General features: G+C 22.4%; 4 protein-coding genes across 4 annotated transcripts; 2 read left to right on the top strand and 2 right to left on the bottom strand. All coding sequences in view use genetic code 6, as the record gives it.

Moving 5' to 3' along the window:
• The first annotated feature begins 28 nt into the window (after positions 1-28).
• On the top strand, positions 29-7,329 carry TTHERM_00526670 (Dpy-30 motif protein). Its single transcript, XM_001028078.2, has 15 exons — positions 29-482; positions 584-673; positions 866-972; positions 1,032-1,365; positions 1,417-1,521; positions 1,601-1,759; positions 1,812-2,025; positions 2,115-2,626; positions 2,690-3,193; positions 3,372-3,860; positions 4,840-5,644; positions 5,840-5,996; positions 6,213-6,311; positions 6,774-6,855; positions 7,038-7,329. Exons 1-15 carry the CDS (start codon positions 159-161, stop codon positions 7,248-7,250), a joined length of 4,194 nt encoding a protein of 1,397 aa, XP_001028078.2. The 5' UTR covers positions 29-158; the 3' UTR covers positions 7,251-7,329.
• Positions 7,330-10,642: 3,313 nt separating this feature from the next.
• On the bottom strand, positions 10,643-11,263 carry TTHERM_000526669 (hypothetical protein; the record flags this gene model as incomplete). The annotated part of the gene is made up of 1 exon (XM_012801086.1): positions 10,643-11,263. The coding sequence occupies one exon, from the start codon at positions 11,261-11,263 to the stop codon at positions 10,643-10,645; it is 621 nt and encodes a 206-aa protein (XP_012656540.1).
• A 1,878-nt stretch (positions 11,264-13,141) lies between these two features.
• TTHERM_00526630 (hypothetical protein) lies at positions 13,142-13,815 on the bottom strand (the record flags this gene model as incomplete). Its single annotated transcript, XM_001028074.2, has 3 exons — positions 13,142-13,328; positions 13,387-13,618; positions 13,680-13,815. 3 exons carry the CDS (start codon positions 13,813-13,815, stop codon positions 13,142-13,144), a joined length of 555 nt encoding a protein of 184 aa, XP_001028074.2.
• A 520-nt stretch (positions 13,816-14,335) lies between these two features.
• On the top strand, positions 14,336-14,669 carry TTHERM_000526629 (hypothetical protein; the record flags this gene model as incomplete). Its single annotated transcript, XM_012801085.1, has 2 exons — positions 14,336-14,563; positions 14,610-14,669. 2 exons carry the CDS (start codon positions 14,336-14,338, stop codon positions 14,667-14,669), a joined length of 288 nt encoding a protein of 95 aa, XP_012656539.1.
• Between the last annotated feature and the right edge of the window lie 2,052 nt (positions 14,670-16,721).

The following is a 16,721-nucleotide window of genomic DNA, read 5'->3' as shown; positions in this document are numbered from 1 at the left end:
TTTTAATATAATGTAAAATAAAATCAATATTTTAATTACTATAAATATTAAGAAGAATTTTAGATTTATTTCTTTAAAGAAAAAATATCAAAAAGTAAGTTGATAGGTAGGTCAGTGCAACAAATTTAAAGGGTTAGAGAAAATATTCAAAGTTTAGCATGGAATTAAACTCGTAGTATTTTGATACATTATTCAATGTAAATAGAATTTCGCATGGGATGAAGTGCTTTGTTAGAAGCACAGATAAATGCAAAAAAGCCTTCGAAACCATTGGCTTAACGCCAGCAGAATTTCTTAGACCGTTTGGTAGAATGGCTAACAAAGTTGATTTTAATTCAATAAATGGCAAAAAGAAATTAGTTTAAAATTTTTGCTTGAATTTTATTGATGAGAAGGAGTACAGAATTCCAAATAAACAAGATATGGAACTACAAATGCAAAAAGTGTTAGAAAAATATATTCCTAATTTGAACAACATAAGCGTAATATTTTTAAATTATATAATTAAAAATCAAAGAATGATAATAAAAAGTAAGGAAGCAAATGAATTTTACAAATAATATTGTATAATTAAATAAATTAGGTAAATTACAAAACTTAAAAGGGACTTGATGAGCATATAGAAAGTCAAAGGACTGTATGGTTTGAAAAATGTAGCGAATGTATTTTAGATGTAATGTATATATTTATGTTTAAAGACAGCAAGCAACAAATAGAAAGCGTATCAAAAAACAAAACAAAATGAGCTTATGTCCACAAATTTTTAAAAGAATTTTAAAATAAATTTTAAAATTGTTTTTAGTTGCTGTTTTTATTAGAGAAAAAATATTTATTTAATATTTTTAATAATTTAATAAATAAATAGTATTGTAAATTCGCGCATCCATTTACATTTACAGATTAGCCTTTCTATTTGATTAACTTTATTAGTGTGGACGAATAAGATCCTTTCAAAGCTATTTAAGCCCTTGAGTAACTTAATAGAATAATTTTAGATTGTTAAATAAAAAGAATCTTAATTTTTAAAAAAGGCAAGAAACTGCTCCTTAGTTAAAAGATATTTTTAAAAATAATCCTTAGGAAATATAAAATGGAAATATTCCAAAAGCTAACTTTATTGTTTATGATTCATCCAATCCAAAATAATTTGAAGCAGCTCAAAATATTTTAACTGCATTTAGATAGCGCTTAGATCAGTATTTAAATAGAATCATTCCAATTAATTCAGCATAGGCTATTTTCGATTTATAACCATAGGAAAATTATCTAGAAGCAAGATATTTTATAAAGCTTGCCACCCCTTTTAACAAGACTAAAGCAGTCCTTTCTCAAGACGATTTCAATAAAATATAGCTTACTATCAACGTAATTTAATCAAATTAAAATATAAATTTTTAAACCTTTAATTTATTTTAGGAATTTGTGATATCTTTCTTAGTTCCTAATATAGAAGCTAAACTAAAACAATATCATATTTAGTATATTTAGTAAAAGAAAACATCTTTCTGGTCAGTGATTAAGGTAAAAATTAAAAAATAAATAAATAAATATATCTTGTTTGTTGGAGTATAATGAATGATTCTTATCTGTTTTATTTTAGAAAATAGGTAAGGGAGATGATGCAAGGCCTGAAGTAGGTGGTGCATATCAGATGTCACCTTATGAAAGCATAGTGAGATACATAGGTGATGTCCTTTATCTAATGCATGATTATGAATAATGTTAAGAATTTTATAAATACTGTCAGGAAGCATTTAAAGTAAAATTAGTAAAATTATTAACTAAATTAAGTAAAATGTAAAAAAAATTAGAGCAAATCTTTTAGACATTATGCAAGTGCAACTGAAATGCTTGTATACAGCTAAGTTATGTGTCACATTGAGCTAAGAAACCCAATTAATAAAAATGATGTATAGTAGATAGTAAATTAACTTACAGAAGCTATTACTTACTACACTTACTAGCTTAACCACACCCAATTTGCAATAAGGGGAATAATATTCAAAATATACATTCAATTCATATGTAAGAATTTCGCTTTTAACTCATTTAAAATAAATAAATAAAGGAATTTAATGCTTTATTTGATAAAACTTACTTTTAAATTAAAATAGATGATAAATTCGATACCATTGTAAATTAACATGTTTATGATATTGGCTATTTGATAAAAGAAAGAAATGATACCTAAAAAATTTAGTAATATCCATTATTTAATTGCTTAATACAAGAACAATATGCGATTTTGCTCCTAAAGTAGAAACCTAGCAGGTTCAGAAAGTATTGCTAAAATCTCTTGTATGCTGGTTATTAGTTTGGAAAATATAAATTTAGACATCATGCTCTAAGGTGCTTCTTAATTATTTATAAGGAGTATGAGTCTAGCAAATGGACTTGGTTATAAGATTTTTTGTATAAGTAGCTAGCTAAATACTTCATAGAAATTTCTGACTATAAAAACAGTTATAAATATGTTAAGTTGTTGTTGAAAAACGTAGAGAGAAGAGATTCATTAGAAAAACATTAACAAACAATTACAGATACCGAAACATTTTTGGGTGCATTAGAGAAAACTTCAAATTTCCCTTTTAAAGATGACGATCAAAGCTATATTCCTTTGCCAGAAGTAAATTGAATAAATAAATAAAAGTTATGAAAAAAAACAATTTAAAATTTTGAAATTTAAAAGGTGTCATAAAAAAGTTTAGATATAATTTTGTCTGATGAAATGTTATTTGACCGTTCTAATCAAAAGCTATCAACATTGCAAAGTATGAGTATGCCAGGTGTTCTGAGCTATATGCTATTTAGTGAGAGAGAAAAATCAGTTATGCATTGGGATGAAATGGGTTTAAAGCTTTTAAACAATAGCTAATATAAAGACAATATGAGTAGATAAGAGATTGAAAGAGAAAATTGTATATTAAAGAGTTTCTCTGCTCTCTGTACAGAAGATAAATAAAGTTCTTTTGATGTTAGAGGAGACCCAAAATAGCAATTCAGAATAGCCTACATAGATGAAATGATAATGATCAAATTTGAGTTAAGCAATCCTTTGAGAAAAAATTTTAAAATTGAAGAATTCTCATTGTATTACGACTTTGAACCAGAGACAGGAGATGATGCTGCTGTAAATCCTCCAATTTAAGAATTAAAATAACCATTAGAAATCGGAGAGTTGAAAAAGCTTCAAGTAAAACAAATAAAAATCAATATATATTTGATACTTTTTAACAATAAAATTAAAATTAATTTATTTGATAAATATAATTTTGCATAAATAAACTTCTTCAATAAAATAATATTTAGTTTTTTTTAAATAAGTTTAGAATTATTTGTTAAATAAATTTATATAATGAAAAATTTAATAGGTTGGTATAAAAATTATTCCAAAGTGCAGAGGTATACTGACAATCAAAGGGTTTAAATGGAAAGTATTCAAAATCCCAGTTATATTCTAATTTGATATTAAAGGAAAACTTCAAAAAGATGGAATAACTAGATTCAATAATTTTTCTAATAGAATTAAAATATTCCCATCAACAGGCAAGCTGATATTAAGAGCTATAAACTTTGAAAGCAAAATATACTTTGGAGAAGTAAAACCATTAGTTCTAGAGCTTAAAAACGAAGGCTGTTTTCCTATTAAAGATATCAGAGTTATTTTTTCTGAGCCTTATACATATGGAAAGAGCCACTTAAATCTACCAAACCTAGTTATTCAACCAGGAGCTACTCATGTTGAGAAAATCTTCATTCGTTCAAGCAGTAGCAAAGAGTGCTTGATCAAGTTTTTGATAGCATATAGATCCGAAAACAACCCTTACTTCCGTTATGCTAGATTTTAACAAATAGTCTAGGTAATTAATTAAAAATAAAGTTTGTTTTAATAATTTTTAGAGAAATAATTTTAATAATAAAAGTTTTTTTGAAAAATCTATTTTGATATAAAACAAATTTTATTAGAAAAAATTTTGATTTAATTTTTAGTTGAATGAATTTTTAGAAAGAATGCCAAAGCTAAAAATTTAATTTTTTATTACAAAGCTAATTTCATTTTTTACACAAATCGCAATAAAACACTCTGAATAATAAAATGAATACAGCTTCATTATTTAAGAGTTAGTAAAAATTATTTTGTTAACAATAATTTAATCGCTAAATCAAAATTTTCGATGCTTTGTCAAATATAAAATCATTTATTTGACTTTAATTGATTTAAAATATAAAATTTTTATGGTTAAAGTTATTTTGAATTAAAATTATCATATTAAAATTTGAATATAAATAAATGAATGATGTAATCAATAGTCGTAAATGAAAAAATAGATTATAACTCCAATCTATATTACTTAAGTGTGAATTATATTATCAAGAAAGTATATTTTTTTAAGAAAATTAGCAATCGATAATTCGAGCTTGTAAATAAATATGTAAATCAATCAATAAATAAGTAAATAAATAAGCTAACAAATACTTACGAATAGTCATATGCTTAACGCATACACTGTAACTAAATTTAATAGCAAGCTTCTAAATTTATAATTGGAAATTTAATAGAAAATTTTAGGATGAAAAACTAATATTTTGAAAAAAAAACCTGATAATTAATTAATTAAATATATATGGTAATTATAAAATCTAATTTTGATGAAGGGACGTCAATTAATTATAATTAAATCATACAATTTAATAAAAATTCATCAGTAAAAACATACGCTACAAAATTTACTAACTTTTAATAGAAAATACCCATTTCTAACGACATAAAATTTTACACTTTATAATAAGCTATCAAATTAAATACTCCAAAATTAACAATGATATTTTTATAAACAGGTCACTCAATCTTTCATGATTGTTTAGTCTCCTTTTTATATTTACGATTAATACAGTTTACACCTTCTAATAGATGATTAATTCCACCATAACTTTATCAAAGCAAAGCCAGAAGAACCTAAGCTACAAATGTAGATAAGCAAAGGCCCTAACATCATGGTGCAATCATAAAATTTAACTAATCTCCTTGACTTAGACCTTACTTCATCTGACTCCACTGCTATGGATTCAAGCTTATTTAACAAGGAAACAGATGAAAATTATTCTTTGAAAATCCATCAGCTAATTTTGATTGATAATAATTGGAGATTTATTTCTTAACCCTTTTTTGCTAAGAGTTAAGAAAAATCTTACTATTTTAATATAGGTCTTGGACGTCTTTCGCTGAATAGAAGAAAGACTTCTCATTATCATAGCTAAGAAAAAAATGAATTCATTGACTTATTAGGAGATGAAGATGAAGGAACTAATTAAAAACAACTTGATTTACTTGATGATGATAATTTAACATAAAATACAGTCTAATAAGTAGCTAAAAAACCTTAAAATAATGAAAAAATACAATCACAATAATCAATATTAAGCGACGTAGACGAAGGAGACATGCATTTTTTGAATTTTGATCAGAATTAAATTTTGAATCAATTTAGTGATATTTCAAATTTCGCATGTGATTTTGATACAATCAAGAATTATATAAATAGCGATCGCCAACTTCTCTATAACAAGTATTGGGATAAAAGCTAAGACTTTGATCATCCTGATTTTGTTTCAATCACAATTGCTTGGACTTACAAAACTCCAGGTAAATATGTTAATTAAAAATAATTTAAAGTAAATTAAAAGCATATCATCAGTAATTTTAAAGTAATATTAAAAAGAGTTTAAAGAAAAACTGCATCTTATAATTTCTTATAATTAGAGATAATAGCATTTATTTGAATTCATTGCTAAATAAAATGTATGTTTAATGATTTATTTATTATCAATTTTTAAATAGAAAAAACATATTCTGGTTTGCACAGCTTGCCAAAAGTTAAGATGAACCGTGCTCTCATTCATAATAAATCTATAAAAACAAGTCCCTTTGATTCGTTTTGCCTAAATATAAACTTAGATTATTAATAGCAAGTTAAGCACAACTTCACCCTTGAACCGTAAATAAATAAATAAATAAATTAATAAGAAAAATTCATATCATTTATTTAATTGGGGTTTATTAATTTATTTATTCATATTCCCTTTTTCAAAACAGTTTTTAGAATGAATTAAAAAATATTTAGAAAATTTACTTTTTTCTTGAAATATTTATTTTTTTATTACTATTAGTTGCTTTAATACGATATAATAAATAATTTAATTTAATTAAATAGCGTTTGTAGCGTTAACGTGTAAGTGAAGATAAAGAATTAGTACTGTAAAGATCCAGTATCATTTAACTTTATTTGTATAAATGGAGACGAATCGCTTACGTAAATATTTAAATTTGAATTATAAAATCAAAGATTACATTTAATGAAAAAAAATAATTAATTAATTTTGGCTTTGATTATAAATAAATCAATGACACTAAGATATCGATTGATATCAATACATACACAAATACATGCATGCATGTGTACACTCATAATAGATAAATATATTAATTATATTAGTTTTTAGCATAGATTGATTAATTAAATAAATTTTCATGAAAATCACCATAAAAATTTAAATATTATTCAAAAATACGAAATTTAAGAATGGGTATAATATATCTTACCCTTACTACTAGTTAATTAATTGAATTTGAATAGATACCACAAATACTTTTAAACGCATCACTAATATAATAAAATTATTAGCTTTTTAAAGACTTTTTGTTATCTATTTTAGCTTATTTTAGAATGTACATAAGCATGATTTTTAATTTTTAAAACTTTTTATTACATTAGGTCCAATTAGAACGATGAATCGTATCCTTTCTTTATTTGGGAAGGGCAAACTGAGCAAATAATTAGCAACTTAGATTACTAAGTAATAGTTATTTAAATATTTAATTTCTTAATTTATTAAAAATAATTCCTATCAATTTAAATAAAATTCAACATATTTAAAATTTTGTATTTTTGCAAAACAATCAATATTATATGAATTCATATACGTATATAACTCTATCTTATCATTAACTTATTTGTAAATCTCATAAAAATAAACAGGCAGAAGAAGTCATTAATTTAAGGGCAATTTTTACAAGCGAGGGCTTTTACAATATTAACAGATTTAAATATTTCTTTTACAGAAATAAAGACACTAAACAGTTGGTAGAACCTTTAACTTAGAGTGAGCTTAGCTAGAACAAGAAAATAGAATACATAAGCTTTGTCCCCCTCGATAAAGAACAATTCTTTATAAATATTGTTAACTCTTGATAAAAAAATTATTAGAAGAATATATTTTTTCTTGTTTTATGTTCATTAAATTGTCTTTAAAATCTAATCTATGCATTTTAAAAAAATTAAACATTATTCATAGTAAAATATGACTGTAAATAGGGTCATCTGATAATTTACTAAAATACTTACAAACTTTCATAAATTTTCTCTCTTTCCTGCAATTAAGCAAATATAGTATTTTGAATAATGATGTTTTATCTTCAAATTGACTTACATACTCAATTTTATTCTTATTTTTGGATGGTAAATTAAGTATTTAAATGCCACCACCACCCTCATATCAATTCATTTAATTTGATACAATCATTAGAAATAATTCAAAGCTATTCACAGTAACCTATTCCTCTCTGTGAATCAATCAATCAAATAATCTATTCTTTATTAAATAAATTTATGGCATTAGCTATTTAATTTTTCAAATTCTTATGGTATTAACAAAAAATCTATATTGTAAATAATTTATGCATCTTTTATTATTTATAAGGTATTTTCATTTAAGCAATATTTTACCATTAAAATAAGTTCATCTTTTAAAATAAAATCTTCATAAAATAAATTCATAGAAGGTTATATTGTTTTTTATTAGAGTTTTATAGAATTCATTTTTTAAATTGAAAATATTGTGAGGATTTTTTTTAAATTTAAAATCTTTTTTTGTTTGGGAAATAAATAAATGAAATGAGAAAATATTCCATCAAGAACATTTAGAAATGTAACATATAAATTTTCAATGATAAGAAATATTGTAAATTAATATCTAAGCATCTAAAATACATTTTATATATTTAATTAAGTTAGATACTGTTAGCCTTTTTAATTTACAACTGTATTTAACGGGGTTACTCACAAAATGAAAATGAAAATTTCAATTGATTTAGATTACTCATTTGGAAGTCTCAGCAATCCTTAAAACAAATGGTTTAATAATAATCAAACTAAATAACCTAAATTTTATATTTTACTAAATACAAATTAAAACAAGTGATAAAAATAAAATAAATAGATACACTATGTTCGATTTAGTTTTTTCGATAAATACTATAGTTCGGGTATTGAAAATACGCAACTACAATTAAATTATGTGATATTCTATTATTTAATAAAGAAAGAAATAATATTTGAAATAACTTAATATCTGTAAAGTAAAAATTATAGATGTCCTTCCCACCTTTTAAATAAATATATATATATAAAAATGAGAAAAAAAAAGATGTAAATAAGATTTAATTTACTATATGAGCACAAGTTTAAGAGTAAAATACACCAAAAAAATTAAACTTGCTTGTAATAAGCTGATTGTAAAATGAAAATGACTTAGAAGAAACAAATTTTTTTTAATTTTAGATGAATGAGAAAAGGGAGGAAGGTTCGAAGGACAGCGAATCTGGCTTAGCTAAATTTTAGAGGCTTTAAGTAAATGGGTTTGATAAATAAATAAATAGATAAATATCAAAAGAGAAATTTAATTAAATAAAATATCATAAATATTGATTGAATTTGAGCAATATCAAAGAAATATTATTAATTATTTTTCTTGGTTTTCGCTGATTTCAGTTTTAATCAAGCAATTACAAATATTTTAGCTCGAACTCGTGAAATTAGCTGCTGGTTTTATATCTTTTTGTAAAATTATCTAAAAATATCCAAAAATTTCTTATTATTTTATTTTATCTCTGAGTCATTACTAAATTCTTTTTTGATGAACAAGAGGAGAGTATTTATTTCAATAAACGACACTAATTTACAATTTGGAAATTTATTAATTTTTGTTTTGTTTTGTTAAGGCTATCTATAAAATTCCTACAAATTTAAATCTTATTACCCTAATATTTATTTTAATTTACCTAAAAACTTTATTTCAAATAATATTTTAATTCACAGATTAGCTCGCTGTTTTTTTAAACAAAATAAGAATTAATAGTTCTTTTTAGGAATGTTAAATAGGAATTCATTTCTTTTGGTTCATGAACTTACAAATGTATATTTGATAAATAAATTTATATTATTATTTTAGATTTCATTCCTTTTTTAGACTTTCTTAGAATTTGTTTACAATTTGATTTAATATGGTTGCAATCTATTGTGCATTTTGATAATATCTCTCTTTAAGTATATTTATTTCTCGTTTGTTTCATCATTTATTTAGCTTAATATTTAACAATACCCAATATCAGGAAAGGCAGATAGGCAGACAGATATATAGATATCTTGTATACAGAGAAAAGAGAAAAACAAATAGTATGCAAAATAAGAAGGTAACTAAGTCACATAAAAAAATAAGAAAGATAAATTGCATAGAAATAAGAAAGTAAATTGCATGCCGAGTAAAGTAATACGAAGAATAAGAAAGAGCATACAAAATAATATAAAAATGTAAATATTAATTTCAAAATGATTCTAATCAAAAATATCAAACAAAACTAAATAAAAAAGTCAATCAATAAGTTGAGAAATAGTATTTAAAAATAATACAAATTGAGTGAAATTTAATATTTGCTTTTTTACCTTATATTTTTCATTCACAAATAATTAATTGGATTTGGCAGAAATTAAGTCTATTAGAACTGTAATATAAATAAATTATTTATCGTTTAGTGGGAAAAACAATCAAAATCAAAGAGATAATTGGTTGATTTATACATTCATATATACATACATACATTCATTCATTTATTTAATCAATAATTCAAATATTACTTAATTAAATGATTGATTTGACTCAATGAATTAGCTTATTAATTAATTAAATAATGATTGATTGAATGAATGAATGATAATCAGCTTAGGACTAAAGCAAATTGTAATAAACATTAATTAAAAAATAAAATATACATTTGTGTATTTAGAAGCAGCTAAGAAAATAGTCGTACCTAATACGCAGCTCAATCTGCCTAAAAACTACTTTTACTACTACCAAGCTCAACTAATAAAATAAAGAATAAACAAAAATAAAACTAACAAACATTTTAATCATCGATCGCATAATTCGCTAGATTCTATTGAAAGTTAACATTTTGTGAAGTAATAATCTTCCACTTCCAAAAGATATTTTCTACAATCTACATCAAATTCGTTCATACTCACTAACTCACTCTTTACTAATTAAACATCAGCCTAACAATCTAATTTCCCACATCCTTTTATTCTTCTCTTTTATTTCTTACTCTCAAAATACTAATCGATATACTTAAGATTTCGCGCTTAATAAAGATTACGGCTATTTTCTTTAATAAAGCAAATAAGCAAACAAACAAACAAACAAACAAACAAGATAGGATCTTTTTAATTATCATCAAAATTATCAAATTAAAGGGATAAGAATCAAATCTTTAATCTATTGTTTATTGTATTTTAAAAAGACTGATCAATCATATTTATTAGATATTTTATACTGAACCCAAAGTAAATAAATACTTAACGCTTATTTAAAAAAGACCTTTTTTGTACTTAGATTATTAAAATATACAAAAACTTATTTTTCTTACTTACTTACTTCTCTCAAAAACCAAATATATTTTGTATTTGAATGGGATCTTGTGTAGTAACTGAATTGAGATCTAAAGAAGATAGAGAAATTACCATATCTGCTGATCCAAAAGTAAGCTGCAATAAGGGGTTCTGCATATCCTAAGAATAAGTAGAATTAGGAGGACTTTTAGATTAATCTGGATTGGCTTCAGTTCAAAATAAAGTTTCAGAAGCCAAGTTAGTTTCAGCAGAGGCAGAGGTTAAATAAAGGGGTTAAGCGATTTAAATTAATGCAAAAAATTTAAAAGAAAATCCAAAATAATACATGAGATAATCTTGCAAAGAAGACATTATTATGTTAACAGATGATGGTTGCTAAATTGCTAGTAACGGCAGTTTATAGAATTTAAATTAAATTACTTATCAGTCAACAAGAAATAATACTTTAAGTATGGGAAATAATTCATAAACATCCATTCCATTTACATCAGCAGGTATGGCTACTTCTTAGTCATCATCATCGCTTACCTGCATCAATCCTCATTTTAAGAATAGTAATAGCTTAATATCTTCTAATTACAATAATGGGATTAATTAAAACGCTAACATTTGCATAAATGGAATTCCTCAAACTGGAAGGAGAGGAAGTATACTATTTAGATAAAAATCTTAATCTCCATCCAAACAGAGACGTAACAGTTCTTCCACCAGAAGAACCTCTATGACTACTATAGAACAGTCTAGAGCACCAATAATATTGCTAAACAGTGAATAAAATTTGTGTTATCCCCAAACAAATATCGATGAAATAATTTAACTGGTAAACAGCAAAAATATAAATGCAAATACAATTAAGGAAGTTTGTGACTAGTACATAGACAGGAAAAAAGCTGAATACACGATAAATGATTATATTTCAGAAGAGTATTAAAACTGCATCTAAGATCTAGCAGTTGTTTTATTTAAATCTTAGCTTCAAGAACTCGGAAAATACTATTTAGATAAATTAGTTCAGCACAAAAAAAATATCACTCAAAAAAATTTGATGAAAAATTTAATTGAATACCAAAATAAATAATGAAAAATCCTTCTAATTTTTAACCTTTCAATTAAATTAAGAATTTTCTTTATAAAATTGTTAAAAAATAAATGTAAAATAAAACTCAAATTCTAAAAAATAAATACTAAAATAATATTTAAAACAAATAAATAAATAATTGCTAACATAAAATAATTAATTTAACAAATAAATAAATCAATAAATTAATAATTAACTAATAAATCAATAATAACAATTAACAAAAACAACCAACCTAAAAACTGTCCTGCCTACCTACTAAATTAAATTAATAAATTAAAAATGTTTCTCATCCATTTTCTTAATAAAACTTCAAATGTATGAAAAGGCGTTTGCATTCATTCATTATTGAAGTTTTTATCTTTCTATACTATTTATCTCCATCTAAAAATTTAATTTATTCATCCATCCATCCATTCATGCATAAATTTAGACTATACATACAAACAACAGACTCATACATAAATTCATAATATCAATAGAAACTATAATTAATTTATAAATTGAAAGATCATCACCACTCGTCTGTCTATCAAGTTCAGCTAATATTACTAATAAATTATTAAATTCACAATTTATCATATTTATAAAGATTAATAAATTATTTTGATTTATTTACCTAAAAATACTGAACTGTTGGCAATCATAGTTGAGACATATCAGAGTTAAAAGAACATCATACATTTGATTCAAAATTGTGATTGATTGACATTCTAAATAATAATTATTTATTAATAATCAATCTTTAGAAATAAAACGATTTACATATCACCTTACTAACATGAATAACTAAATATTCTCCGTTTATTTTACAATTTTAATAAATTATATTTTATATTTCAAATTTAAATTATTAGCATTCATTCAAAAAATCATTTAACCACCTATCAAATCGCATCCAATATATTAATTCCTTTATTCATTGATTGATACATACAATCAATCATTCACTAACTAATTATCTCATTTATTAACAAAAATTTATTTGTAGATTTTTACTGTATTATTTCTTATTACTCGTTATTATGAAAATTTAAAGAATTAAATATGCCATTTACTAGTAAAGTAATTTATTAATTTGTTTTATAATTAATATTTTTTATTAAAATTGCTAAATAAATAGACAGATATATAGATAAATAAATAAGTGCTTCTTTATTTACATAGACTTGCTTGCTTATTCTCTTTTTAATAATTTATGATGTAATTTTAAAAGCATTTTTTAAAATATGCGTAGCATAATTTCATTTTATTTTTCTTAGGTCTTTTCCTAATTTTTAAGTTGAATTTTAAAATTTATCTTATTTATCATCCATTATTTTCAATTTCTATTCTTAATTTTTTAATTCTTCTCCTATTACAATTTGTTTTTATAAAAGCAATTCAACCTTTTATTAACAATAATATTAAATAACTTAAAATATTTTTAGTATTTGCTTACATTGCTATTTATCTCATCTAAGAGGTCATTTTACTGCTCTATTTGCGATTTACTAATTTGACTTTTTCTATTATAAAAAATTATATTTTTTTTCTAGATTTTCTTAAAATTTTTAATAGATTTACTCTTATTATTGACTTTTAGTAGACCCTACATTATTACTTTCAGTATTCTATGCAGATTACTATTATTTTTAACGAATTTTTTCTAAATCAGCATCTTATTCAACTGCTTTAGGTTTGGTAAACAGATTTACTAATTGTCCCCAAAATGATTTCATGCCTCTGGCAATATATTATGAATTATTTATTGATTATTATGACTTATCTATGTTATCTATTGCTTTATCTAATTTTTCTAAAATTTAATAAATACAATTACTAAAATTTATTTATTAAAATGCAAATACTAACTTTACCATTTTATTCGTATAGTTTTTTCTATGTTTAATCTGTGATTTCGTTTGCTTAATTCATGTCCCTCAACCCTTGCTTAAGGAGATCATTTGTTTTCTCAATACTTGTATCTGAACTCTTTTGTTAACTAAAGCTCATTTTTTGTGTAATTAAATTTTTCTGACAATTTAATATATAGATATAGTCTAGTAAAACACTAATTAAAAGATGATATCAAGTAATAGAAAACATTTCTATTTAAAATAGATAAAATTTTAAATTCTTATCTGTTAAATTCATCAGAAATATATATCATTAAAATTGAAAGAGCCACTCATAGAAAAAAAATCAAATATTCTAAAAAAACTAGATGTCAAATTCTATAATGTTTAGTATAAGATAACAATAATTAGTTCTTTATACAAGTTTCTCATCAAAAATGGAGATATGATATACTCATTAATATGAAAGAAGTAGTCCTTGAAAGTTAAGTAAATAGAAATATTTTCTTTAATAAAAAAAAATTAAAAAGAAAAATGTTTCAGTAAAAAATAAAAAAATCTAATTTTTATAATTGAGGTTGAATGAAAAATAAAATGAATGAAATTGAACCTACCTTATTAAAATTAAATTAAATCTTAAAAAATATAATTTATTATTAAAATATTATATAAATTCCATGAAATAGAAGATATTAAAAAGGAATTAGAATTAGATACGAAGAAAATTTATCTATTTAGTTAGAAGACAAAATAATGATTAAGTAAAAGAAACTTCAAAATTTAATAGATAAAACAAGAGATCAAACTAAATAATATATTTTAAACTAATAAAATTTTTAATTTATTGTTATAAGAAATGCAAAAGTTTAGATAAAGGAATCTAGCAAACAACCACTTCAAAAAAAGTAAATAAGATAAAAAATACTAAATTTAATTTCAAATAAAATATAGAGTGTAGGTTAGAAAAATGTGATATTTAAAATAAGTAAGTTAACTCTTTAAATAAGTTGAAAAAAAATTACATTAAATGATATATCAATTTATAATTTATTTTAACAATGCATAATATATGTATTTCTTAGGTTACAAATATTAATTTTATTCAATGTTAACATAGAAAATTTGGAAAGTTTTAAATTATTTTTAAAAACCTTTCAATACATTTTTTACATAGATTTGAAAATAATGTTTTAAATAGAACATTTTTGATAAATAAAATATTCTAATGCATTTTTAAATTTATTTTGGTATAAATTAGTAAAATATTCAATCAAAACTGTTTAATACTACCATCAGTTTAATTTTTAAATAGAATTTTGTTCAAATTTGTTTTTAACTATAATTTAAATATTTTTGATATAAAATAATATTAAAATATTTAAATTTTTTGTAATATATATAACTTGACTAACTTAATATATTTTTAAAAGTACATTTTATCTACTACTTTTTATATTTAGTTATGCATATTTGTTGGAGAAGCAAAAAAAATACAAAGTTTATATCTTTACAAATCAAAAATATGATTTTATTATCATTTTACTTCATCAAATTATTTGAAAAGTCTAAATACCTATTTATTTTTTGAAGATTTATAAAATACTTTTATTATAAATCTGAATTTTAAAAATTGTTAAATAAGATATAAAGATATTTATTTATTTAATTTACTAGCAAAAAAAGAATCAATAATAAAACTTTATTAATTTATTTATTTATGTTTGGATAAAAGTAATCTTGGCAAATGTGAATAAAAATGATTAAGATTTATAAATAAAAAATTAAGCTAGAAATATCACAAAATTTTTAGTTTTAAAAATCTTTATTTTTTAATATTTTTTAGATAAAATGATGAAGAAAATTTTAATAGTGTTTGTGTTTTAATTTAAAATTTTAGCAAGTAATTCTAATAAATCGCTAAATGAAAATGCTTTTAGCAGGAATAAATATACGTTTTAAATATGATTATGAAATTATAACTTTAAATTTTATTGAATTTTGTAATTTAGAGATTCGAAGTTCATTTAGACTATTTGTTTTTTGGTAATGTTAAAAATTGCATGTGGTTATCATCAGAATTAAAAACCATCATTAAATAAGAAAATATCAAAAATAAAAATTATCCAGAACTGGAATAATTAATTTATTGGAAGTAAAATTTTTAAAAATAAATAAATAAATTAATAATCAATATTGATAGATAGATAGATAGATTTTGGATGAAAATTAGAAATTTATAAATTTTTTAAATTTTATATTCAGTTAGCTCAATAAAAAATTTAAATTTTAAAAAAGGAAAACGAAAGGTTGGAGAAAGAATTGTGAAGTGATAATTTATTAGAAAAAATGAAATAAAGAATAAAATAAAATTACATAAAAAATCAAATAAAAAACCAGGTTAAAATTTATTTAAGTGGAAATCTAGTAATTAATTAAAGACAAAAGTATTTATAAATGAAATATTCTGCTTATTTATTTGTTTTAACGCGGGAAAACCAAATTTAATTTTAATTAAATTTTATTAGTCATATTAATAGCAATAAATTTGCACTATTAAAAGGTGCTTTTTAAATAAATTATGGATCGATGGATATTTTTCAAAATAAAAATTAAGAATAAGTTTTACTTTTTAGATTTATTTCAATATGGATAGCATAAATTTTTATTAAAAAATTTGGATTTGTTTTAGGATTTAAAAAGTAATCGGAATTTATTTCTTTTCCCAACCAATTTCTGTGTTTAATTTAATAATTATTTCTTTCTCCTTCTCTTAGAAATTATTGGACTTAAGAAATAAAAGGAAGACATAGAAATTAAATAATTCAAATGGAAGAAATAAATTTTAAAAAACCTAAGATTTAAAAATTAATATTTTGGAAACATGTAAAAATATATAGAAATCCCTCAGAAACTAGATTTGAATAAGATTTACTGCCTGGCTCCTTTATTTGATTGATAAAACTAACATAGGAGAAGTAGCATTTACAAATAATATGTGAATGATGTGTTTCTTTAGTTTGGAGTAAGGCAAATCTGTTCGTATCGATTATAAAAGAAATGATC

Source organism: Tetrahymena thermophila, assembly GCF_000189635.1.
Source record: "Tetrahymena thermophila SB210 genomic scaffold scf_8253811, whole genome shotgun sequence".
NCBI classification, from domain to species: domain Eukaryota; phylum Ciliophora; class Oligohymenophorea; order Hymenostomatida; family Tetrahymenidae; genus Tetrahymena; species Tetrahymena thermophila.
The sequence above is the reverse complement of the archived record's forward strand: the minus strand, read 5'-3'. Positions and strand labels throughout refer to the sequence as shown.